Here is a 21,772-nt window from a genome sequence, read left to right as displayed (position 1 = left end):
TAGGACAGGGGAGCATGCTGGTGCAGGGAGGAAAAAAGTTCAGCCCTTCCGGGCAGACCTTGGATGTTCTGAGCTGAACGCCTTAACCCCACCTACTTCTCCAGTTCTCGTGGGCAAGAACAGATAAAAGAAGAAAAAAGGAAAAAGGGAAGAAGAGGTGCAAGGAAGGAAAAAGAAGAACCAACTATAAAAACATCACCTCCGGAGAACTCTTGACACGGTGAAAGTCATTATGCTGTTCCCAGCACTTTCTGCCCCTCGGGGCAGGCCAAGGCCAAGTGGCTTGGTTGTCTAGGAGACCCTGGTGACCCACTGTCCCAGGGTCCCCCTCTCCTCTGTCCTCTGCTGAACAGATGGTGGTCAGGGTCCCAATGCACACTGCAGCAGCACTGCGAGATGCTGAGTCTGGGGGCTGCTTGAGCTCCCCTGCCCTGGAGTGGGGCTGTCTGTTCCAGGAACCTAAGTGGCGGGCTCTTGTATGCCCTTGATGTCAAGTGTCCTCCGGCTGCTGATTCATTCCTGCTCGTAATCCCCCGGCTGGGCAGCCATGGTCCGGCCTGCTGCTGGTGGATGTGTGCGCGTCCAGAACCGCAGCAGAATGCTTTGTCTAAAGGCTCCTGGGCTCTCACGCTGCCTGCTGCCGGCTCCACAGTCCTTGCTCGCTCTCATAACGTCTGGCCCTCCCCCACTCCTCCCCTGCCCACCCTCCTCCCTTCCACACTCAGGAAAATACATCAGGGATCGGACATCGCAGCAGAAGCTGCTGCTTCTGCCACCGAGGGAGAAGGAGACAGCAGCACCAGCATCGGAGCAAAAGGACAGATTTTCCAATATCTGCTGTTGCCTAATACACACGCGTACAAAAAGCAGAGATGGCCAAACTTTACCCCCAGCTCCAGGGGCTGGAAACAGCTTATCAGGGAGAATAGAGAAGGAACAGTTCTGTAGTTTTGGCCAATAGTTTCTAGGACAGCCAGAGAGGGGACAGAGGAGGGACACTGTCCTGAGGGCACAGCCCAAGGGTTAAGTGACCCCCGCCCCCACTTCAGGAATGATTGTGCCTCTGCCAGGCAGATAAGCCGCACAGTATCACAAAAACAGATGACAAAATAAGGACATTATAACTGATAGTCCTCAGATGAGCGCACCAAACAACTTGGGAAGAGACTTCTCTCCAGGCCGTCAGAGCCCAGCAGAGAAGTGCCAGGCCCAGGGCAGGCCATTCACTCTCTGGCGGAGGAGGACATGGGAGGAGAGGTACCAAGGACAAGGGGAAACGAGGACCAAACCCCCAGTACAGCTGAGGAGACAAAAACGGTAACATGTACAGAGACACAAACCCAGGGACCACGTGTCACCCTGTAAACGTGCTGGGAGGCACCTGCATCCCAACAGGCTGTTGGTGGCCCTGGTGAAGAAGGGGCTCTGTGTGCTGGGAGATCAGGCCCCTAGAGGAGCCTGCATTTAACAGCTACTCAACAGCTAAACGGCTGGCTTCAGCAAGAGAAAATCAAGCGTTCTCTTCTGCTGGCTAGACAGAACAGGTCTTTGATGACAGCAGCCAGAGTGGCCCAGGCCAGGCGGAAGGCTCGCCCTCCCTGGACTCCAGACAGTGGGATGAGTTGTAAAACATGCTTGTTGAGGATACGGGTAACCAGCTCCAGAGCTGGCCACTCGGAGGCCCACAGCCCAAAAGAGGAGTGAGATTCAAGTGCCATATTGGGGCACTTCAGGACACAACCCTCTGCAAAACCAGTCACACCAGGCAATCCCATGCTTAGTTAAGGGCTGCTGGCTGGCACGCCTGCTCCTCCTCCCAGGATGGCAACACCACAGCCCAGGTCTCTTCACCTAGATCCAGAAGCCCAAGGACAACATGAACTCTGACAATGATCATTCAGAATAAACAAGAAATCTGCTCTGGTCTGAGTGGAAGGCTGGTGTTCCCCGAGGTCCTGGGGAGAGCCCCCTCCTGACCCATCAGACAGAAGACAGAGGTCACAGGCAGGCCTGAGCCCACGCTCTCCATCCTTCACAGCCTGGCCGCCACGCGGATACTGCGAGCTGGGACTCCGCAGCACGGGTGGACGCACCCTCTGCTCATGGCCACCTTCCCGTGCCCGCCCTCGACTTTCCTAAGCTGGGGTATGGAGGATGGCTCAACTCAATGCTGCTGAAACAAAACTGTGTGTTGGGATCCCGAAACCTAGGGGGGGAGCTGGACCAGCTCCTGCCATTCACATAAGTTCGTGGGGGGCGAGGATTGGAAAGTGGGGCCCACAGGGCAAGGAAAGGGCTCAGTGTCACCAGCTCCAAGGAGAAGGGCTCTTCCAGAAGAGTGTTTTCCAGAAGGGCTGCCACATCTCCTGTTTTATCAAAGCCAGGAGGTAATGGCCTGATTCTGCCCCAATCTCTCAAGCACATGCAACTGATATAGGCTCCTCAGATGCAGAGGGGTACAGGGCAGCAGAAAGCAGCCTCAAAAAAGCTGACTGCATCAGACCCATACCTGCTGCCCCTAAAGCACATGGCAACAGTGTTTGTCTCGGTCCCGAACATCTATTCCCAACAAACACATGCTCTTGGTAAAAGCCTGCAAACCAGGACAGAAGGAAAGCTCCCCAGACTGCATGTAGGCAAGTGCCTGGAAAGAGAGCCACAAACTCTTAGCCAGAAGAGCCACTTGTGCAGACCCTCAGCATAATCCAAGACTGGCAAAGATGAACCCAACCCAACCGGACCCTCTCTGCTAGAGCCCAGGGAAACAGGGCTGAAGGGAGGGTGTCTCCAGGACCGCAGTGGGAAAAAGTGTGGAGGGAGACAAGGCAGGGGGGCAGACGCCCCTCCTCTCCAGGTTTGTCGATATGAGAAAGTAATCATTTCCTGGAGAAAAATGAGCATAACTACTATTTACTGAGTACCTCTTTAGCTCAAGTGTTTGTATATATTACTCATTCTTAACAAACATAAGAGAGAAGTACTATATCCAAATGTTGCAGATGGGAAACTGCGGGCTCGGAGGGAGTAAGCGACTCGCCCTGGACACATAGGTATCTAGAATCAGGATTTGAACCAGGGCTGCGGCTCCAGAGCCCATGCTCTCTCCACAAGCCCCATGGCCTCAGCAGCAACTTTATCCCTGACGTGCATACTTGCCCCCATCCCTCAGACTTCCTGCCAGGGCCAGAGGCCCATGGAGGAACTAGAGGTGTCACTCAGGGCTTACAGGTCAATCCTGGATGGAGCCTCCTAAGTGAACAAGGAAGCCACCCCTTCAGGGCAGAGAGGCACTTCCCCAATAAGGGGAAGTGGCCAGGGTCCCAAGCTGCTTTCAGCCCAGATGCACTGGTGGCAGTTCTGTCTTCAGATGCTTGGGGGAGGGGGTGCAACAGGTGCTCTGGGATGCACCTTTAAGATGTCACCTCACCTGAGCAAGTAACACAACCATAATTCTATTACCAAGAAAAACAGCTCAGGTATGGCCTCCCTAGTTCCTTTGTTTCAAGGAAAGGAAATGGAGGCAGGCCTCACCTGTAGGGCTTTGAGATGAAAAGAATACCCCAAGTAACAGTGATCTGAAGTAAGAATGATGAGTGTCTAAGTAAATGGAAAAGTGGAGAAACAGACACAAGGAGGAAACAGCAGAGCCAACCCTTCCAGGCGATGCAGGCTAAACAGTCCAACCCAGCGCTCTGCCGCTGCCACGGATCAGGTGAACGAAAGCCACGTGCCCATGAAGAGGTAGTGCCAGAGCCGCCTGGGAAGCTGGGAGACCAACACGAGGAGCACTCCACATTAAGCCAATCAGAGAAAGCCTACATTTATGAAAACAATGATGAATAAGTGACAATCGTTCACTTTTTATAAAAGGGCTTCCTAATAGACAGCCTAAAATTCAATTTGTATGTTTTTCCCCTCCACTATGTAAAAGGAGTCATGGCTCCTAAAGTAAGAGCTAGATGGGCTGTGTGGACACATGAGATTCCAAATTGTAAGAGAGTGACGTGGTATGAGGCTGACTTCTCTCACCCCCCAAATGTCTGTCTTCTGCGTCAGAGAAAAACCTGAGCTAGAAGGGACCCAGAGGGTGGTGCTCCATGGGGAAAACGGCTGCTTGGTACCATACCTGAGATCTTCTGCTGTTCCTGAGAAAAGTCGATCCCTTCTCCAATAGAGCTCATGATCTTCTCAATCTGAGATGGAAGAAAAGAGGAACAAAAAGGAAAGGCTGTCAGGCTCGAGTCAAACATCGCCAGCTCACCGTCAGCGCACACACCAGGGTAGGCCTCCGAGTCTCTTCCAGACGATTCCAAGGTCCAGCACCAACCTGCAAGGTTTCAGAGCTCACGGTGCTCAGATCAAGAAAGGCTTTTCTCTGGCCACAGCCCTGTAGGGTCTAAAGATGAGCTCTGAAGGGAGTGAGCGGGTAACAATCGGAGCTCAGCTGCTGGAAACGCCCAAGAGCCTCCCTTCCAAGGCAATTTATATGTCAGTCCCCCCACCCTCCAGCTCTTCCAGACCCAGCGTAAACTGGGCAGAGGATGCAAGAGCAGGCCAGTGCTGGCACCCTTCACTGCTCATGCTAGAATCTAAATTCCATGAGGGCAGAGGCTTTGCCAGCTTTGTTCCATGCTATACCCCCAGCACCTAGAGCAGTGCCTGGCAATTCATAAGCGTTCAACAGATAATTGCTATTGCATGACTGCCAGCTCTGAGGGGTGGAGGCATTTTCTAGAGCACCTGAATGGACACATAACGCTGAATGGAGGATCATTTGATCCCTGGAGGCCGTCAGTCCTGGATGCAGCTCTGCATTCAGGGGAGAAGAGGTGCAGATACTTGTCCTTCCTCTGGACCACAGCAGAGAGAGCTGGTCTCAAAGCATCCAAATGTCTCCAGCATTGCCCCCTGTATGGACCACCTGTCCCAGCCATCTGGCTTTGGTCACCCTGGGCCAGATCTAAGCCCCCTGCTCCTGGAAACCTGGCTAGGGGCAGGCCCAGACAGCGAGGAGGAGCCTCCCCCCCAATGCCAATTGGGTTGCAGTGATAATGAGCTCATTCACTGCTCTTTTTCCAAAGAAAGGAAAAGAGGACCTTTTGTACCAGGGCTTGGATGTTTCTTCCTCTAAGCGAAAGTAAGGAGCCTCAGGTCTGACAGTCAGAAAAATAACAGCTCTCCAGCCAGCCTCCAGCTGGCAGGCAAAGGCAGCACATTTGACACCCGGCAGAACAACACAGGGTAAGCACCACCTCTCCCCTGGCAGCCGGGAGCACAGGAAGGTCTTTTCCTCTAGCAGTCACCTAACTGCTTGTCAATGCACACTGCGAACTCCATCCCTGAGCTCAGCAAAAGCAAAGGAAACAATACATCTGAGCCGTGCAGCAAACGGAGGGTGTGCCTCGACTTATCGGCCGGCAGCCCAGAGGCTGGCATCAGAAGCAGGCAGTGCCTCAGCAGGTCTGCAGTGCCCCGGCAGGTCTGCAGTGCCCCGGCAGGTCTGCAGTGCCCCTTAAAGAAAAGGCCTCCCTCCCTCCAGCCCTCCCCAGAGCAACCCTTTCTCTGGCCCTGCCCATTTCAGGTGCAACACGGCAACGACCCAGCCAGCCAGGAGGGTACTTCCCCCCCACCCCCGCAACGCCGCAGTGCTGTATCCATAAAATCGGGGGTGGATACTGCCTCCCATAAAGGACTGTGTGGATTAAAAGTATCATGTACATAGGCATCTGGCCGAAGACCTGGCTCACAGTAGATGCTCAATAAAAGGTTAGCTTGCTTCCCACTCCCCCTGTTGTCCACAGTGCTCCGACCTAGTAAAACTTATTTTTAAAGTTTTAAAACATATTTTTACTTATATTTATTTTTTGACAATACATCCACACGATTCAAAACTCAAAACAGGCAAAAGGTTATTCAGAGAAAAGTCTCCTTCCTACTCCCGTCTCCCAGCTGCCTATAGTTCTTCTCTCTGGAGGCAACCAGTATAACCAGTTTCTCAAGTATCCCTCAGATCTATTTGCAATTAAGCAAATATATGAATGTATTCCACCACCCCACATACTGATATGCTGTTCTGCATCTTGGTTTTTCCACTTAATAATGCATCTTGGAGGTCTTGCCACAGTTCATAACATTTTTTTTTTAATGGATGAGGTATAGTCATCCTGTGTAAGGCTATATGATAATTTATTGAACCAGTCTTTGGACAGGCATGTGTGGAGTTTCCAATCTTTTCTCATTCTAAACAGTGCTACAATGAATACTGTTTCACATACATCTTTGAACCCAGGTGCAAGGATATCTCTAAGATATCCTAGTGATCTCTTGAGAGTCCTTCCAGGCACAGAATCTTGAGTTAGCAGCAGGGACCTCACAGGTCATATAATCCCAACTCCCACGCCATGTCCAATTCTGCTAAAGACCTTCCAGAGATGGGGCACTTGCTAACTCTCCCAGTCAGTTCACCCTATTTGCATAAAGCGCCAAGTTATAACGTTTGTCTTTCTACAGATTTAAACATTTTTTCTAACTTCATCTCCTCTTCCACAGGAAAGGTTTAGGGATATGTGAAGACAGCTCTTACCTTCCAGATAAACTCTCCCCCACCACCAGGCTGCAAGGCCCAACCTGGCATTAAATGACACATCAGTCATTACATTCAGATTTCAGAAGCCTCAAAGCTGGGCAACTAGCAGGCACTCCACAGGTATCTGTGTGCCTTCTTTTTCTTTTCTGCATTTACAGGAGAAAAGTAGGGTGCTTAAGGTGAGGAAACGTTTTCTTACATGGGGGGTTGGGTCCTTATCCCTGGAATGGCTCTACCAGCCTTTGGATGCCTCCTCCAGGCCAAAGTGGGTAAATGTGGGAGAATCACCACTGCAAGCACCAGGACAGATGGAATCAAGCATGTTTTATCTGCCATTCTTCCCCCTGGGCCTGGCTCATGGTAAAAGAGGCAACTGACAGACAGACAGACCAAGAGCAGTTTACATTTACTTAGAGCCAACAATGAAAAGCTGTTTTCCCAAGGCCACACAGAGTGTCAGGGTGGGAAAAACTGAAATGGAAGGTGACTCCAAGGTGTCTTTTGAAATAAAGTCAAGCCCTACATTATATATTTCATTATCATCATAATCACCTAACACCCAAAGCCCTGGCTGGCCTGTCCAATCAGTATCTCCTGGCTGCTCAACCCATGACATTTTGCCAAAGGACCTTTGGAAGTCAGAGTGAGCAGAGGTGGACACGCTGCTGCTCCTCTGCTGCTGCTGCTTCTCTGCTCCGTTCCCTCCTGCTTGCCCCAGGGGTCACCCTCAGGTGAAAAGCTCAGCTTCCACAGCCCCCTGGGTGCTTCAGCCTGCAGGCCAGCTGGGAACTGCTAGCCGGGGAACTCTCAGAACCAATGTCATCCAAACTAGAAAGTGTGTTTTGTTTTCTGTGAACGGCAGTAGCCAAGTCCAGCTGAGAAGATTCTAGTTTATAGAGGAACTGAGAGCTCTCCAACAGCTTGCAACCCGGGACCCCTTCCAGCCTTGGTGGAAGCACAGGGCTAGGAGGGAAGTGGCAGTGAAGCGGGCCTGCGCGGGCAGAGACTGGCAGGTCCCCACCCAGCCCCTCAGCCAGTCCGTGGACACAGGGAGGAGCGGGACCTCATCACCTCCCTCTGCCACACCCCGGGGGCCCAGAACCAGCGAAGGGGAATATGGTCATTTCAGTCTAGACACAGAGGAGCGGTCATAGGAGACAGATACCGTTCTGATCTACACACTTCGTGTAGTTTAACCATTTAGGCTTGAGTTAAAAAACAATTTGATTAGGCTGCTTTCCCAGAAACATTCTGCATCTCAGGGGAATGTCAGGGGAAGATGCAGGTGGAATGTAGCAGAAGGGAACAGTTCAACATTCTCTTCTTCTTCTATTGTTTGGGATCCATGACATTTTTGGAGAGAGATGGGAAATGGCCATGCTTTAATACTGTACTTCAGGACTTCCCTGACGGTCCAGTGGTTGAGACTTTGCCTTCCAATGCAGGGGGTGCGGGTTGGATCCTGGTAGGTGAGCTGGGGTCCTGCATGCCTCGGGGCCAAATAACCAAAACAGCACAGAACAGAAGCAGTATTGTGGCAAATTCAATAAAGACTTTAAAAAATGGTCCACGTCAAAAAATCTTTAAAAAAAAAAATACTGTGCTTCACATGAACTCTATAGAGAGCTCAGCTCACATTTGTGTTTAGTAAAGTAAAGCCTGAAAGTTATCACCATAATGGACTATCTATTCAAAAAATGCTTGGAAATATTCCATTTTCAGCAAGTATTCAGAATTATTCCATTCAGACTTTTTTTTTCCCCCCTACCAGGGCTATATAAAATGTGTTCCCTGTATGGCTAAAAACAGAACCAAAACCAAACACTAGGAATCCTGCCACTAAGGCCCTCTCCCATCTGCTTGTTAGGAACACAGGATCCCGGATGCCCACAGGCTGGCAACGGGAAGTGACATTCTATATCCAGAGAGGCTCCACTCCGGTCACCATAACCTGGCTGCCAGGAGCAACTCAGATCATACTAGGCTTTTCCATGGACACTGGGAGTCACGGGGGCAGGGGGGAGAAGACAGCTGCTGCGCGGAGAAATACCTCCCTAGGTTCTGATGGGTCTTCTGTGCCCCAGGAAGTGCGCTGGATAAAGGCGGTCCAAGGAGAACCACAGCCTTGGTGCAACATGGCTCTGAGGCCCGTGGGGAGCCTCCCTCCTAGGAGGTGGTACGAGTGAGAAGCAATGGGCATTTTCAGGGGCTCTCACTGCAAAAACATCAGGGGAACAGGAATCAGTCTGGTTATAAGCTGAGGCCTGAGAGGAGAAAGGGAAAGAGATTGCCTTTCTCCAACCTTCTTTTGGGGCAAATGGGAACCTGAAGGGAGATGTTTCTGGAATTGATTGGCAACTGAATTTGGTGCCTGACGTCAGACACTCTCCCCCACCCCCTTTTGCTGCCTGCGGAGCTATTAGCCCCCGAGGACCCTGCCACCAGATGGAAAACACACCAGTCCCGTTGGGCCTGTACCACCAGGGCTGGAGACACCGTCTATCTCTCCTTCTCTACCCCCAACAATTAATACTTTACTGTGCTTGCACTGTAACTTCCCAATTAGCTGTTTTATGGTGTGTCCCAGAGACACTATAGGACCAATAAAGGTAAGATCCCCGTTTCATACTGTTTCTTTAAGAGGCCACATGGTGACTTGCACAGAGCTGGCACGTGGAGGGGCCGGGTAACAAACAAGTTACCATTTGTTAAATGCCCAGGCCAGGCTAGTCACCTCACTGATACAGTAAGAGGGGAAAGGTAGCCAACACTCTCAACCCCAGTATGGATTCTCTAACTCCCCTTCCCTCCTCATTTTTATCTTTTTCCTACCTCCCTGGGTTGCTGGCACAGTGACCTCACACCCCACGACTACCAGCTGGCCCTTTCTCTCAACAGTCCCTCAGAGCCTCGACTCACTGCCAAGAAAACGTGTCATCTCATTTTTCAGGTGAGGATGCTGAAGCACTACCCCACAGCTAGACGCCCAGCAGCCAGCTGATGGCACTGCTCTCAGTGGGGGGAGCCGAGCCTGCCCTCTGGCGGGGACCAGGGAGGCAGACCCTTTCTCCCGACCCCCCCAACCCGGGGGCCAGACAGCCCGGCTTGGACAGCACCCCCCATTCCCAGGAGCACAGGCCGAGCCCTCGCCTCCTCGACCTCCCCAGAGGCCCCGAGCCCCTGCCCTCAGGTGACCGACGACACCGGAGGTGGCCCCTTGGCTGTGCAAGGCACCCTGACGCTGCTGACGCTGCCTCCCAGGCCCAGCGAGCACATAAGAATTCATCACCATCTCTATCTTCTGCGGCTCAGCGGCCGACAGGCACTCCTCAGCCTAGAGTGGGCTTTGATTCCCCACATTTGAAAAAGGGTCACCGACCAGGGTCTGAGTTATTTGTTCCCTCTCCCCACATACTGAGTTGCACAAGGCCTGGGGAAAGACAAAGATGGATTGAAGTAAATTATTTGTCCTGATTTTCTAACCTTGTCAACTGCATTTATAGGAGAGGGACGGGGTGGGGGGACGGAAGAAGACAGCAGGGGATGAATACAGATCTGCCAGCGGGCTCAGGGCTGTCCCTTCCGAGGCAGCTCCACTAACAATGAATCACTTCTTTTCCACAGAGCAAGGTTAGTCTCAGTCTCATGGGGCTGGGGGGGGGACCTTGGATCTTTACCATATTTATTGTTGTATCCCCATTTGAATCCCCTTTATGCTGTCACCTTCCTTCTCAATCCCCCTTTTCCTAAGAGACTGGAAGACCACAGAGCTGTTTTGTTTCAAAAGTCTCTGTCCTTCTGTCTCTGACACAGGCTCAAATGAAAGCCCGAGGTGTGCTTGCCCCAGGCTACGCTGGCCGAGATTGGAAGCCCGTGACCTCAGTCTAAGTCTCTAACTCCCCTTCTCCCTCCTCATTTTTATCGTTTCCATACCTCTTGAGTGGCTGATACCGGCGTTGCTCCCCAAAGCATCACACACCCCACAACTACCTGCTGGCCCTTTCCTTGACAGATGCTTGTGCCCCAGACCTGCCACTTGGCAGAAAGTAGACGAGATCTGCCAAGTGACCTTCTCATTCTAGAACAGCCTACTATACAAGCACTCTTTAACTCAAAGCCCCAAGAAACTGCTGAAAGAAGAAAAACAGTTGGGAGACCTAGATTTCAATTAACTTATTATTGCTGCCACGTAACTCTAGGTTATTCGCCAAGTACTGGCTTTAATAAGTGGGACAAGACTCTAAAAGATTAATGAGGATTATGTATTTGGGTTCTAGTCCAATTTACGCAATGTACTTTCTGTCCAGGAGCAGGCTTATTCGGGTGAGGAGGGTAGGAATGCGGAGGAAGCCACTCAGAAAGGCTGCAGTTCTCTCAAACACTGGGGAACCTGCCTCTTGGTCCTTCTTCAATTTTGCTTTCACCACCAACAATTTCCAAGTAACCTTCCCTTGTTGGTCCTGTTCTTCCACAGCCTGAATTTCACTACAGTGTGCTGCACTGTTAGTATGGCTCTGGATTAAAGTAGCCCAAGGAAAACACCCTAAGCGCCCACTCAGAATTGATTTCCTCAGCAGTGTGGCCAGAGAAAGAAAGGGGTCCTATATCCACTGGCTCCTCAGATTCTGCAGGGGAACACTTGCCTTGTAATATCAGGGGACACAAATGTAGAATTTTGAGTACCAAATTATATATACTTAACATGTTAAAAAAAATTATATATGCTTGATACAAATACACTACCAGTAACCATCAGATGCGCAGAGACTTCCTGCAGCCTGCCACTCCTAAGTATCTCTGAACTTGTGAAATAGGAAGAAGTTGGATAGATGAAGTTGATAGAGTCCCCCAAATTCATTTTAAAGTACTAGTTAACATCTTTCAGATAAGCCTTACACAAAAGAGCACACACTGCACTGATTCCAGTACGTGCTCTAGTTTATATAAAGGTCTAGAATAGGCAGAACTAATATCCAGGATTGGGAAAATGTCAGAAGAGTAGTTGCTGGGGGGTGGGGAGGGGTAAAGATTCACTGGGAAGGGACTTGAGGGAACTTCCTGTGGTGATAGTAATATTCCTGCATCTTGACAGGAATTTGGGTCACACAAACGTATGCACTTATCAAAACTCAGGGAATGGTAGACTCAAGATTTATGCATTTTATTTGTATAAATCCCCACCCCCAAAACTATAAACAAATACCAAACTCTAAGTAATGATATACATGTTAAAATGTTTAGCGATGAAATGTACTGATGTTTGCAAGTTATTTTGAAATGCATCAAAATATAAAATGGATTTTATTTTATATTTTGATAGGATGGATAGATATGAGATAAAGTACAGCAAAATCTAAACGTAGAATCTAGGCTCTAGGTAGTGAATATATAGGCATTCGCTCACTATTCAAAAGTCTCTTTCAAGTTTTCTGTACATTAGAAGTTTTTCAGAATAAAATACTGGGACAAAAATCTCTTTTAGGATCAAATCCTTTAGAGAATAATAAATGGTAAGATCAATACTGGTTTGAGCTTCATCATTTGTAATGAACTCTGCTCAACATGCTAATAAGCAGAGACATGCCCAATACGCAAAGGAAACAAAGAGAAAGGAATGTGGGAAAGCTGACTTCACCATTATTCTGAGTCACTACGCTTTCAGGGTTAAGGGCTCTCAGCCCCGCTCCTCTGTGGCGTGGCCTTCTCTATTCTGGAACCCAGGCTAACCCCAGTCTTGACAGTCTGAAAACTCAATTATCAAAGTGTTCCCAGGGATGCACAGGCCCTGGGAAACTGGTTCATATAATCAGACTCAAAGGACACTGATCCCTCTGTGAGTTGCTTTAGCATGACAAGGAGCACATTAGGACATCTGGCTAGTAGGATACATTTGTATCCTCTACAGCACGGTCCCCAACCTTTTTGGCACCAGGGACTGGTTTTGTGGAAAAGAATTTTTCCACAGACTGGGGGTGGGGAGGGGTGGGGGGGGTCAGGCAGTAATGGGAGCGATGGGGGAGAAGCAGATGAAGCTTCACTCACTCACCACGGCTTACCTCCTGCTGTGCGGCCCGGTTCCTAACAGGCCATGGCCCAGGGGTTGGGGACCCCTGCTCTACAGCCTGAAATCAATAAAATGGGATCAAATCCACCCTCAGAATACTGCAAGGGAAAGGTGTGTGGACCATGCCAAGAGCTTATTCAATTATCCCTTGGGACTTCCCTGGTGGTCCAGTGGTTAGGAATCCGTCTTGCAATGCAGGGGACTCCGGTTCAACCCCTGGTCGGGGAACTAAAATCCCACATGCCGCAGGGCAACTAAGCCCGCGTGCCTCAAAGAGAGAACCTGCGTGCTGCAGCTACAGAGCTCACACGCCCTGGAGCCCATGCGCCGCGACTAGAGAGAAGCCCACTAGAGAGAAGCCTGTGTGCCGCCACAAAAGACCCTGCATGCCGCAACGAAGATCCCGTGTGCTGCAACTAAGACCCGACGCAGCCAAATAAAAAAAAAATTATCCCTTTCCTACTTCAGGAGGTCATCTTTCCTGAAAATCAAGTACAGGTGCTCACAGCAAGGTACCCTTCTCCTTGGAAAGTACTTGGGATCAACACTGTTAAGACTCCAGCCTTCCAGGGTGGACAGGTTCCAGGGCGAAATTCTCTTAGTCAGGTGCCGTGCACTGAGTACCCCCTGAGTGCCCTCCCGGCGATTCAGTTCATCCTCACAACCAGCTGGGGGGGCAGGGGGGACCTCCCTGGTGGCGCAGTGGTTAAGAATCTGCGTGCCAATGCAGGGCACACAGGTTTGAGCCCTGGTCGGGGACGACCCCACATACTGTGGAGCAACTAAGCCCATGTGCCACAACTACTGAGCCTGTACTCTAGAGCCCACGAGCCACAACTACTGAGCCCATGTGCCGCAACTACTGAAGCTCGCACGCCTAGAGCCCATGCTCCACAACAAGAGAAGCCAGCGCACCGCAACAAAGAGTAGCCCCTTGCTCGTGGCAACTAGAGAAAGCCCGCACACAGCAACGAAGACCCGATGCAGCCAAAGATAAATTAAAAAAAAAAAAGTTCCTCCCACTTTAAAGAAGAGGAAACTAAATATCAGAAAAGTTAAATAACTTTTAACTTCAATAACATGATCACAGGAGTAGAAATATGTGGCCAGTGCCTGATTAATTATCTTCCTAATTCAGCTTATTTAGGGCCTAGCTTCTACTCTAGTAAAGCTCAGAGTAGAATTTCAAATATGTGAGACTGAGGACATTGGAAAGGCAGTGTACACTGATGGAAAGAATGTGAACTTTGAAATAAGAAACCTGAGTTCAAAATCCACTTTAAAAAAAGTCCACTTAATTAGCTGTGGAACCTTGGATAAGTCATTTAACATCTCTTTCAATTTCCCTTTCTATAAAATGTGAAAAAATTCCTTACTCATGCAATCATTGCTACAGGCAAATTACTTGACCTGTCTTCTTAAAGCCTCAGTTTCTTCAAAGGCAAAATGAAGACCTCAACACGAGGTTCCTATAAAGATGTGAGACAGCACATAAAGAGTCTTAGTGAAGTGTTTGGTTCCCAAACAGAGCTCTAATGAGGAATTAATTTATTATGACATGAGTTTGAGCAAGCTCTGCACCACCTAAAAGACATGGGCTTCGCTGGATGACATCACCCTAGAAGGAAAGATAAGGTTATTGCTCCCACAAGCACAGATGGAGAGATCTGCTCCTTATCCAACAGCAGTGTCTGTCTGTCCCTGCTCCTGGGAGATCTGAGGCCCTGCCACATCCCCGGGCCCCAGCAGGAGGTACTAAAGTGCCTTCTTAAATTAAGTCCTTAGAAAACAGGGTTGAGCCTAAAAGTCCTTTAGTTTTCACTCTGTAACCCACTTGAGCAGATGCAAGCCTTCCTTACACGAAGCCCTTGTAAAACCACAGAGGCCAGGAGAAGGAGTCTGCACGGTCCCCCTCCCTTGCTCATTTTAGCTTACAGAGCTTAGAAGGGGTTTGCCCTCATGATTCACATTCATCTGGTTCCAAAAGAAACAGAATTCTACCCAAAAAACAAGTTAATCAAAACCCAGATTCCTTTTTTTTTAAAAGGACAGACCAGAGGGAAACGGCTTCCTTCTGGCAGAAAATGTTTGGAACTTGCTGTGTGAACAATAGCGCACTTCCTGGATGCTCAGCTGGAGGCTGCTTCCCCATTCAGGACGAAAGTTTCATGTGAGGGAGGTGACGCCTTTCTACAAGGCGGCTCCTCAGCGGGAGCACAGAGAACCCCGGACAATACCAAACAGAGGAGAGGGAGGAGAGGGGAGGGCTAGAAGCCTGGTGTGGGCACCATTCCCTCACCTTAGAGAAAGCTGGGGAAACAGGCGGAGGCTGTGGAATCCGCACGGTCATCTGTGTCAGGGCGAACACCCACCCTGCAAGCTGTTAACAACTCAGCTGACGGACCCTCAGTAACTAGCCCAACGCCAACCATGTTCACAGAGGGCAGGAGTCTCCCAGGCACACCTGTGGGTCTTCCACTTCCTCCCGCTGAGGGTTCTGCTCATCAAGAACCAGTTGAGATCACTTCCAAAACTGTTTAAGATGGTTGTATTTGTTGATGGAAACAGAAAATTAAACATTACATAAGCGATGAAATAAGTGCAAAAAGCTGTTTCTGTGGCAACCTGGTAGATGCTTCAAAGAGACTCAATAACAGGATCATTTTTTTAAAATGTGCCCTTGAATTGTGTTGTTGGAGAAATAAACCATAAAAATTTCTAAAAGGATTCTGTGCTCAGACTGCTTCACAAGTGGCCAAATTCTAGCTTTACTTTTAAGAAACTCAATCTAGAAGTTTAAATCAATCATGTATTATAGATGTGGTTCATGTAATAAACAGGACAGAGAACTCCAAATTAGCAGGTCCACATGGAAAGAAAAAGCCCCAGCTCCACAAAAGACTAGCCTGCTCACCTATGCGTTTGGAGTTAAAGTAAAACGTCTGTATCCTTTTTAAAAATGACTTCCTCCTTTAAAAGAGTTTTGTGATTAACCAAACAACCCTAGTCCTGACTGGCCATGTCAAAAGCCTCCTGGGGGAGCTGGCAGCAGTGTCTGATAAGCTCTCGGCCTCTGTTATCAATACCCCAAGCTGTGCACGTAGGAATTCTCAAACCACTTTCATTATCTAATAAGTTTAAACTCCCACAGACACAGAACCCTTCTCTGGCTGCTTTCTCCTAAACAGCCTCTCCGCTGAGGGCTGGAAAACCATCCCAGCCCTTCCTTCTTCCTCATCGTGGCTCCTGTTTGAACAGTGCCTTATACTTTCACTGATCATCACGGCCATGGTCCAGGGCCAAGCAGCCCAGGCTGTGTGATCGCTTCTGGTTACAGAGCCAAGTCATGGGCTCTTACCTGCTATCACCTCAGAGGCCACCTCTCACTAATCAAACTTCCAGCTTCCACTCATTGCATTCGGCAGGTAGTGAACGGGAACCGCCATCAGCCCACCCAGATCTCCAGCTGGGAGCACAGAGACAGAGGGGCATTTCATCTAAGACCTCCACCTGGTCCCCTTACCTTCCCTGGCAGACCATGGGGCAGGGAGGCAAAGCAACTACAGTCCTCCAAGTCTCAGAGATGTGTTCTAAAGCTCAAGAGCATCCAAGGTCATCCTAAACAAAAAACCTGAGCTAGGAACTAGTCTGTACCCTGCCCTAACCCCAATCCCAAAAGGCAGTGCAAAAAATTACAAAAATGGCATCCTTATATCCCCCAAATATAATCATGGAAGATAAGACACATGGAAATACGCCACAGGAGTGGTAGGTACATGGAGGATAATTATTTTCCGGGTGGAAAGCAGAGCTCAGGGGTGCAGACAACAGCGAACTTGAGATGCCTGACCCTGGCTGCAGGCTGATGTGGGGACTACTGCTCAGCCCACCATTCCCACCAACCCACGTCCCTACTGCTCCTGAGATCCCACGCCTGGGCCTGGCAGGCCTCTGCCTCCTCTGCAGCCCCCAAATCTTCACCCTATAATTCCTTCCAGGTCCAGCTCTAGTCACCTGTGCTCTTCCACGCCGTGTGGTCTAATATAAAAAAGTATTCCAAGTCAGAACAAGAAGAAGGCTTTACCCTTGGTTTGTAACTTTGGCAAAATACATTAACCTACCTGAACCTTGTCTGTGAACGGGGATGGGAACACCTGCTTCGAGGTACAGGATGGGGATTAGATGCGATAACACAGGGAGAGTGGCTGGCACACAGCAAGTGTTCGATAAGCTCTGGTGCCCTGCCAGCACCCTTTTTGGACTGACTGCATCTGAGGTTTCTGTTTTAGGATCCTTACAGCAGAGGCAGCCTGGCTGTCCCGTACTAACACAAACATGCCCATGTAAATATGGTCCGAGGACTGCGCCCAGTCCTTTGACATAAGTGTACCACGCCTCTTCTGCTTCTTTTGTGCTTCCCACTGGTGCTCCTAGCAGGTACTGAGCGCTGGGCGGGCTTAGTCAATACCCAGTGGAAAACACACAAAGAGCTTTTAAAGTGGTTACACCTTAACCGATTCTTAGGGAGGAATTTGTTTAGGACATAAATCTTCCTTCCATCTGAGATTTTTCCCAAAGAGGAAATGAGAGGAGGAAAGTGGTGGCTTTCCCAGCAGCTATGTGGCATCTTTCCTCCTAAAATTCCTCCAACGGCATCCTCACTGTGTCACTGAGTTCCTGCCAACATCCTCTTGCATATCAGCCCTGTGCTGACCTCAACCACAAGGAACTGTGTTCTTTCCTCTTAAAAAAAATGAAATATTTCCTAAATTACAAAGACTATATTTTATAATATTGTAATTTCAACAATAATAAATGACCCATCCACATGCTCACCACCTGGTTCAGGAAATAGAACACGGCCAATTCAACACAGCCTTTCCTGGATCAAGGGCCCCCCCTTCCCTGCCCCTCTGAGGCCACCAGCCTCCTGCATTAAATGCTGTCATCCTCTTGCTTTTCTTTAGAATTTGCCACCCACGTCAGTGCTCCTAAGCAACATGGGCTCCTGTCCCTCTTTCCTGGCCAAGTGGACAGGAGCACAACTCGATGGCCCTGAAGAAACACAACAGGCTCTGAGCCCAGAGCTCAGGGACAGGGCTCCCTTTGGCTGGTGAGGAAATGGGAGGCCACGGAACAGCCCCAGCATTTGAAGACACAGTACTGGTAGAGGGAGAGCAACAAACCCTCGCTTCTCATCAGGCTGGCAGGGCGAGGTCACATGCCTTCTGGGACTCCTGAGAAAATCCATTCCCTACATGGGCAGTGGTATGAAAAGGCTATGGGCTAACCACACCAGACAACCAGAAAGAACACAGCCTTTCCCAAACAGTCTCAGTGGGGACTGCCCGCTCTGGGAATGCCCTGGGGACCTACACTCTTGGGCCTGTTGGCAAGGGAGTCTGGCAAGCTGCGATGACAGAGTACATGCACTTTCTCAGGAAGAACATGAAAGGCTGCACACGGGAGAGGAAAGGCAGAAAAGACGGCCACACTGCCCCTCTCCACACTGTGAGATCCTGGCACTGGGAGACCCCTGGGCCACCTACCCTGCCAAGACCATCTCTCGCCTTGGCCTGCACCAAGATTCCAGAGCGACCACAACCCATCAGTCCCAACTGTTCTGCAAGCATTTACCACAGCCAAGACCGTTCCCTAGGGGCTGTGGATGTGCCTAGGAGGGAGGGCCCTTCGGAAAAGGAGTGGGAGCTACATACAGCCTCAAGACAACATCGAGAGGGAAAGGTCGGTCAGAGGAGCCAAAGAAAGACTGAGTTTACTCATGTTTGCGTGAGACCCAGGACAACCATTACTTTTAATATTTCTCATAACTTCATAACATCTCTACTGTTGGCTATTTGTTTCCTGTTTTTGTCTTGTTTGATAGGCAGTAACAATTGAAAAGGGGGCTGCGTGCTTACTTCAGAGGCAGCAAAGCTGGGGCAACACTTCCACTTTGTCCCTTCCTCGCAGAGTTCTGGGATAAGAGGAAAGAAGGGGGAGACAGAGTGGGGAAGGGAGGCTGAGGAGGTGTGCCGGGCCCGGGGGTCTACAGAGAGAAGAAAGGGTGGAGAGGAGGCTTGCTGATGCCCCTGAGAGTCCCAGGCCAAAGGTCAGGGGTCCCAGGTTGGGCTTCTCACCTCCACTGTTAACTGAGGTACAGAAACCTTGTCTTCTAAGATTCTACCTCTTACACAATCAAATACTTGAGCGACAGATGAACTCAGAGAGAGAGAGTACAAGTTCAGACTGAAGGAGTGTAGTACTCACAGCAACCGTGATCAACAAGAGATTTGTTTTTCTCAAGTATCTTTGAGCTCAGACTGTGTGTGTGTGTGTGTGTGTGTATTTGCACACACATGCATCAGAATCTCAAATATGCTCCTACACTGTTGAAAATAAACAGGATGGCTCTAGTCAAAACTGGTAAGTATGAAACCTCTACCCTCCTTTTTTTCTTTTTATACTTTGCTCCCAGAAGTGAGAATAAGTCCTTGGGCCCTCATCACTGTGTCGATGGCAATGGAGGACAGGAAGGTGGGGGCCACATGAGGTAGGAAGCCGCAGACTCATCCAGCAGGGACCTTAGAGATGATCCAGCTGAGTCTCTGTTTTGCAGATAAGGAAACTGAGGCTCAGAGATGTTCAATAACAACCAAGGCAACGAGAGGGGCGATACAAGGCTGACCCTTGCTTCTTGCCTCTCTGCTGAGTCGCCCCACTGATCTTGCAGCTGGGGAAGTGGCATAATACGGAGCAGCCCTTAGGGAAGCCTCCAGAGGGCTGAACCCTGAAGGAAAAAGACCTGAGGTAAAAATGAGCTTCTCTGCATTCCGGGGCTCTTGTCTCTTTTCGGAAAATGGCTTCTGTGCAAAACACTGTGCTGTTCCACTTCAAGAGGGGACATGGGTCAGAGGTCCCTGAACTTAGCAAATGTGTGGGCCATTTCCCCCGCTAACTGGATGATGGGAATGTTATAAGGTTGCCTTTTCATCGTAACACATAAGGACTTTAAAAATCAATTCAATGGAAGCATGAGGAAGATCTTTGTGATGAAAGAACAATTCTGCATCTTGACTGTGACGATGGTTACATGAACCTACACATAATAAAACTGCATAGAATCACAATCCCCCCCCACCCCCGCCAAATGGTGAAATGAGAACAGGGTCTGTGGATTGTACCAACGTCAATTTCCTGACTCTGATATTGTGTGAGAGTTATGTAATGCATTATACCATTGGCAGAAACTGGGTGATGGGTACCAAATAAAGGCCCTCTCTGTACCATTTTCTGAATTCCCTATGAATCTATAATTATTTCAAAACAAAGAATATGAAGAAAGAAAAATTTTAAGTTAACATGAAAACTATCCCTTGTTTTATAAAAGGACAACTGAAATACAACAAAAGGATGGACATATTTAGAATAACGGCAGTTGGCAACCAAATACCATCAGCGCCGCCGTGACACTCCTCATTGTCCTTATTTTCTCCTTTTATCGTGATTCAGTCAAAATTGTGTTGGGGACTATCTTAGTAAGAATGCAAAATTCCGGTCCTCCATCCTAGCCTGGCAAGCAAACTCACTGTGACAACAGACCCACCTGAAGGGAGGCCTGGCATACAGCCCCCTTTCTTCCCAGCCCGGTTGGCTTCGGACAGTTCTCTGCAGCCCGGAGAGACGAGAACACAAGAGTGGGACAGGATGGGAGTGCTGTTTGAGGCCAAGGGGAAAGGGCACATAGGGTTTGCTGGCAAGAAATTGAAGTTTCTCTTCTTCTCCTCTTACCAGTGCCCAGAACCCTCTGCTTTTCCTCTTCTCCTCCACCAGAGCAAAGAGACTCAATGTCAGCCATTTACAATCCCAGGTTTTTTTTGATTTACTGCCCCCTGCCCTCTTTCTGGCTCAGACTCTGAGATCCAGGGTCTATTCTCACAGCATCCTCTCCTTTCCTGCTGCCATCACCCCTGGCAGCTGCTTTCAGAGCCCTGAGGACTTGCCTAGCACATCCCCTCGAGCACCCGGACCCCAGGAGCACTTATCTGTCCTGATAAGTGCCAAGAGGGACGGGGTGGGGGTGGGGAGCCACCAAGAAAGCCGGGGAAGCCTCAGCCCTGGGGACACTGACAGGGTGGTGTCAGCATTCATCATTTCTGAGCCCAACAAGCCCACAGTTTCCAAGTGCAAACACCTGCAGCTCTCTGAGGGTTCTTTCGGGCCCCCAGAGCCCTTAGGCCTGGATCCCAGGTGGACTGGAGGGGCGGGGAGTCAATGTCCTGCCCCACCTTCCCGCTAAGGGAGCAGCTCTCACTCAGACTGACTGGCTCCCTTCACCCCAGGTCCCTGGCAGGTTTGAGCCCAGGTCCAGAGTGGCGACCCCTCGTTAAGAAACCCTTTACTGGTTCCCTTTCTTTCTCACTCCCTCACTCCCCAAGGAGTGCTTCCTGGGATCCCCTCCCAGATAAACTATTTGCATCTAGATACTGCTTTGGGGGGAACTCAACCTAAGATAGATGGTCACAGGGAATCCCAACAGTGGGGAAATTGGGGCCAAATTTCCACCATGAATGAACGTATCTCTGTGGGAGTCTGAAAGATGTATATCACCCTAAGGAGGGAAACTGCCAACAGCGTGGCCACTATCAGATACTAGAAAGCTAATAAGGGGGTGAAAAAAAACGATTAAAAACTTGATTTGCCTGGGTAATACTCATTATAGCCATTTATATGAACTGCTTTTCATTTGCCTAATTACCACTAGCACAATAATCATCACAGATATATTAAATGTGTCGATAAAACTTGTATTAAATTTTATTTGGTTTCTAGTGTTACGCAGCCCTACACTTAGCTCTTGTATGTTCATAACTGCGTGCTCCGTTGCATTGTCCGTTCACAACTGGAGAAAACACGCCTGAGGCTTACCTCCTAAAGCAGAGGCTGTCAAACTTCAGCGTGCATGGAATCACCCACAGAGCAGAGTCTCTAACAACCTTGGTTGCTGGACTCCCCGCAGAGTGTCTAATTCAGTAGGCCTGGGGAGGAGCCGAGAATTTGAATTCTAGCAATTTCCCAGGTGAAGCTGCCGCTGCTGCTCTGTCATCAAGCTTTGAGACCCA

The 21,772-nt window shown here is 49.5% G+C and overlaps 1 protein-coding gene across 8 annotated transcripts in view; it reads right to left on the bottom strand.

The window, feature by feature from the left end:
- ANKS1A (ankyrin repeat and sterile alpha motif domain containing 1A) overlaps positions 1-21,772 on the bottom strand; it is a 186,088-nt gene that overhangs the window by 27,047 nt on the left and 137,269 nt on the right. For all 8 annotated transcript variants that reach the window (XM_024766225.1, XM_024766226.1, XM_024766227.1 and 5 more), the window contains one exon: positions 4,127-4,193. In XM_024766225.1, the coding sequence (XP_024621993.1) occupies positions 4,127-4,193 (67 nt within the window). The remainder of the gene's footprint in view (positions 1-4,126; positions 4,194-21,772) is intronic.

Source organism: Neophocaena asiaeorientalis, unplaced genomic scaffold (genome assembly GCF_003031525.2).
Source record: "Neophocaena asiaeorientalis asiaeorientalis breed wild unplaced genomic scaffold, Neophocaena_asiaeorientalis_V1.1 scaffold46, whole genome shotgun sequence".
NCBI classification, from domain to species: Eukaryota; Metazoa; Chordata; class Mammalia; order Artiodactyla; family Phocoenidae; genus Neophocaena; species Neophocaena asiaeorientalis.
This window is presented reverse-complemented; position numbering and strand designations above follow the sequence as displayed.